This window comes from Electrona antarctica, assembly GCF_951216825.1.
Source record: "Electrona antarctica genome assembly, chromosome: 16".
NCBI lineage: Eukaryota > Metazoa > Chordata > Actinopteri > Myctophiformes > Myctophidae > Electrona > Electrona antarctica.
In genome coordinates this window covers 851,099-856,098 of record NC_136797.1, presented here as the reverse complement: position 1 = coordinate 856,098, position 5,000 = coordinate 851,099, and the positions used below count along the sequence as shown (strand labels likewise).

The window sequence follows — 5,000 nt, the reverse complement described above, 5'->3', positions numbered from 1 at the left end:
ATCAGCACGGAGCCCCCTGCTTACCTCAGGTAATACCTCCTAAAATACACCCTAAAATACACCTAAATATACCCTAAAATACACCCTAAAATACACCCTAGAATACACCTAAATACACCCTACCATCAGCACGGAGCCCCCTGCTTACCTCAGGTATACCCCCTAAAATACACCTAAATACACCCTAAAATACACCTAAATATACCCTAAAATACACCCTAGAATACTCCTAAATATACCCTAAAATACACCCTACCATCAGCACGGAGCCCCCTGCTTACCTCAGGTAATACCCCCTAAAATACACCTAAATACACCCTAAAATACCCCCTAAAATACACCTAAATACACCCTAAAATACACCTAAATATACCCTAAAATACACCCTAGAATACACCTAAATATACCCTAAATACACCCTACCATCAGCACGGAGCCCCCTGCTTACCTCAGGTATACCCCTAAAATACACCCTAAAATACACCCTAGAATACACCTAAATATACCCTAAAATACACCCTACCATCAGCATGGAGCCCCCTGCTTACCTCAGGTATACCCCCTAAAATACACCCTAAAATACACCCTAGAATACACCTAAATATACCCTAAATATACCCTACCATCAGCACGGAGCACCCTGCTTACCTCAGGTAATACCCCCTAAAATACACCTAAATACACCCTAAAATACACCCTAGAATACACCCTACCATCAGCACGGAGCCCCCCGCTTACCTCAGGTATATATACCCTAAAATATACCCTAAATATTAACCTTCGCTTGTTAGGGTTGTCCTGTAAGTAGACTTAGAAATAAAACTAGTGTTGACTAATCATTACATGTGGCTCTTATTTTGAAGAGGAAGTTATGCACAGGAAGTCCGTTTCAGTTGTAAACAAGCTACTATGACACTTTCCCAAAATTACGTGATCTATTTCCCATCATGCATTGCTCTGTGTGTTTCCCATCATGCATTGCTCTGTGTGTTGTTTCCCATCATGCATTGCACAGGGAACAGAAGACGAAGCGCAGCAGCCAATGGGTGCCCACGCTGCCCAACAGCTCCCATCACCTGGACGCAGTACCGTGTTCCACCACTATCAACCGAAACCGCATGGGGCGCGACAAGAAGAGGACCTTCCCCTTATGGTGAGAGACGGTATTACACCATATAGACCTTATGGTGAGAGACGGTATTACACCATATAGACCTTGTGGTGAGAGACAGTATTACACCCTATAGACCTTGTGGTGAGAGACAGTATTACACCCTATAGACCTTGTGGTGAGAGACAGTATTACACCCTATAGACCTTGTGGTGAGAGACAGTATTACACCCTATAGACCTTGTGGTGAGAGACAGTATTACACCCTATATACCTTGTGGTGAGAGACGGTATTACACCCTATAGACCTTCCCCTTGTGGTGAGATACATTATTACACCCTATAGACCGTCCCCTTGTGGTGAGAGACGGTATTACACCTATACTATACCAGTAAGACACCTGGGGGCCATATATGGAGCGTGTCTTGAGTGTACAGGGTTTGATGAGGTCAGAACAGGTCAGCTCCATATATGGAGATCTAAGGGTGGCAGTGGGGGCAGTGTCTTGAGTGTACAGGGTATGATGAGGGCCCAGGTAATTTTTGGGCCTAAAACAGGTACTGACAGGTATCAGTCAACAGGCCCGTCTAGAGTTTAAATGGACAGGTGTCAGTCAACAGGCCCGTCTAGAGTTTAAATGGACAGGTATCAGTCAACTCCTCTCCTCTCCTCACAGCTTCGATGACCACGACCCAGCGGTCATCCATGAGAACGCGTCGCAGAGCGAGGTGTTGGTGCCCATCCGTCTGGACATGGAGATAGACGGCCAGAAGCTCAGAGATGCCTTCACCTGGAATATGAACGGTAAGACTTAACAAGGCCTTAACGAGACCTTAACGAGACCTTAACAAGGCCTTAACGAGACCTTAACAAGGCCTTAACAAGGCCTTAACGAGACCTTAACGAGGCCTTAACAAGGCCTTAACGAGACCTTAACAAGGCCTTAACGAGACCTTAACAAGGCCTTAACGAGACCTTAACGAGGCCTTAACGAGACCTTAACGAGACCTTAACGAGACCTTAACGAGACCTTAACGAGACCTTAACGAGGCCTTAACAAGGCCTTAACGAGACCTTAACGAGGCCTTAACAAGGCCTTAACGACACCTTAACGAGGCCTTAACAAGGCCTTAACGAGACCTTAACGAGACCTTAACAAGGCCTTAACGACACCTTAACGAGACCTTAACAAGGCCTTAACGACACCTTAACGAGGCCTTAACAAGGCCTTAACGAGACCTTAACGAGACCTTAACAAGGCCTTAACGACACCTTAACGAGGCCTTAACAAGGCCTTAACGAGACCTTAACAAGGCCTTAACGAGACCTTAACGAGACCTTAACAAGGCCTTAACGACACCTTAACGAGGCCTTAACAAGGCCTTAACGAGGCCTTAACGAGACCTTAACGAGACCTTAACAAGGCCTTAACGAGACCTTAACGAGGCCTTAACGAGACCTTAACGAGACCTTAACAAGGCCTTAACGAGACCTTAACAAGGCCTTAACGAGACCTTAACGAGACCTTAACAAGGCCTTAACGAGACCTTAACGAGACCTTAACAAGGCCTTAACGAGACCTTAACGAGACCTTAACGAGACCTTAACAAGGCCTTAACGAGACCTTAACGAGACCTTAACAAGGCCTTAACGAGACCTTAACGAGGCCTTAACAAGGCCTTAACGAGACCTTAACGAGACCTTAACAAGGCCTTAACGAGACCTTAACGAGACCTTAACAAGGCCTTAACGAGACCTTAACGAGGCCTTAACGAGACCTTAACGAGACCTTAACGAGACCTTAACGAGACCTTAACGAGGCCTTAACAAGGCCTTAACGAGACCTTAACGAGACCTTAACGAGGCCTTGTTAACGAGACCTTAACGAGGCCTTAACGAGATGCCTTCACCTGGAACATGAACGGTACAATTCACAATTTAGGCAATTTATTCATTTATCAGACGCTCTTAAACCAGAGAGATTTACAGTAAGCAGAACAACACATGGTGATACATCACATACATAGAGATAGAACAATAGAACACATGGTGATACATCACATACATAGAGATAGAACAATAGAACACATGGTGATACATCACATACATAGAGATAGAACAATAGAACACATGGTGATACATCACATACATAGAGATAGAACAATAGAACACATGGTGATACATCACATACATAGAGATAGAACAATAGAACACATGGTGATACATCACATACATAGATATAGAACAATAGAACAACACATGGTGATACATCACATACATAGAGATAGAACAATAGAACAACACATGGTGATACATCACATACATAGAGATAGAACAATAGAACAACACATGGTGATACATCACATACATAGAGATAGAACAATAGAACACATGGTGATACATCACATACATAGAGATAGAACAATAGAACACATGGTGATACATCACATACATAGAGATAGAACAACACATGGTGATACATAACATACATAGAGATAGAACAATAGAACAACACATGGAGATACATCACATATATAGAGATAGAACAATAGGACAACACATGGTGATACATCACATACATAGATATAGAACAATAGAACAACACATGGTGATACATCACATACATAGAGACTAAACAAAATACATACATACATGGATGCACCTGGGACGTATCCTCAGTGATGTTTCCTAAGGTCATCGGGGTTTCGGGTCTCGCAACATCATACCCCTCACTCAGGTGACCCAGCCGGGGTGATCAAGTCCCGACTTACGTCCCAGTAGCTACCCTCGATCAGTCCCATTAGGGAAAAACCAGGGCCACACAATCCGTTCTTCCTGAACTACTCTGCCGGGACTGGGAGGTACCATTCTGGCGCGTGGAAGGACTAGGCTCTGTGGGTTGACTCCTGTCCGGGCCCCTCCTACGTCTCACCAGGTCCACTCCTGCTCTCACCAGGTCAGGCCCTGTGCGTTGCACCAGAGTCCCAGCACCAGGCACTTTATTCAGGAATGGTGGATTCTCGAGCCGCAACAGTTCCGCAGGCTCCACCTTGCCCTTGGTGGTGCCGCAGGCTCCGCTTGAGGCTTGAATGGCCCTCCTAAAGGCCTCACCATGGGTTTGTTGGGCTTCTTCCTCACGGAAGACACAGGCTGGGGCGCCAACCCATACTGCTCCCGGGTGCCGTCTAATTTCCGGCTGCCACCCGTCTCTCCGGTGGTCACCAGACTATTCCTGGTTGTCACGTAGTCTATTCCTATGAGTCACTATAAATAGAATAACTAAATCACAGAGATAGAACAATAGAACAACACATGGTGATACATCACATACATAGAGATAGAACAATAGAACAACACATGGTGATACATCACATACATAGAGATAGAACAATAGAACAACACATGGTGATACATCACATACATAGAGATAGAACAATAGAACAACACATGGTGATACATCACATTATAAAAATAGAACAATAGAACACATGGTGATACATCACATACATAGATATAGAACAATAGAACAACACATGGTGATACATCACATACATAGATATAGAACAATAGAACAACACATGGTGATACATCACATACATAGAGATAGAACAATAGAACAACACATGGTGATACATCACATACATAGAGATATAACAATAGAACACATGGTGATACATCACATACATAGAGATAGAACAATAGAACAACACATGGTGATACATCACATACATAGATATAGAACAACACATGGTGATACATCACATACATAGAGATAGAACAATAGAACAACACATGGTGATACATCACATACATAGAGATAGAACAACACATGGTGATACATCACATACATAGAGATAGAACAATAGAACAACACATGGTGATACATCA

At 43.8% G+C, this 5,000-nt stretch overlaps 1 protein-coding gene across 2 annotated transcripts in view; it reads left to right on the top strand.

Annotated features, from left to right (window-relative positions):
• Positions 1-5,000, top strand: part of LOC306939204 (SWI/SNF-related matrix-associated actin-dependent regulator of chromatin subfamily B member 1-like) — a 29,502-nt gene that overhangs the window by 6,858 nt on the left and 17,644 nt on the right. For both annotated transcript variants that reach the window (XM_079523745.1, XM_079523746.1), the window contains exons 3-5: positions 1-29; positions 1,016-1,153; positions 1,789-1,916. The exon at positions 1-29 is cut by the window's left edge and continues 80 nt beyond it. In XM_079523745.1, the coding sequence (XP_079379871.1) occupies positions 1-29; positions 1,016-1,153; positions 1,789-1,916 (295 nt within the window). The remainder of the gene's footprint in view (positions 30-1,015; positions 1,154-1,788; positions 1,917-5,000) is intronic.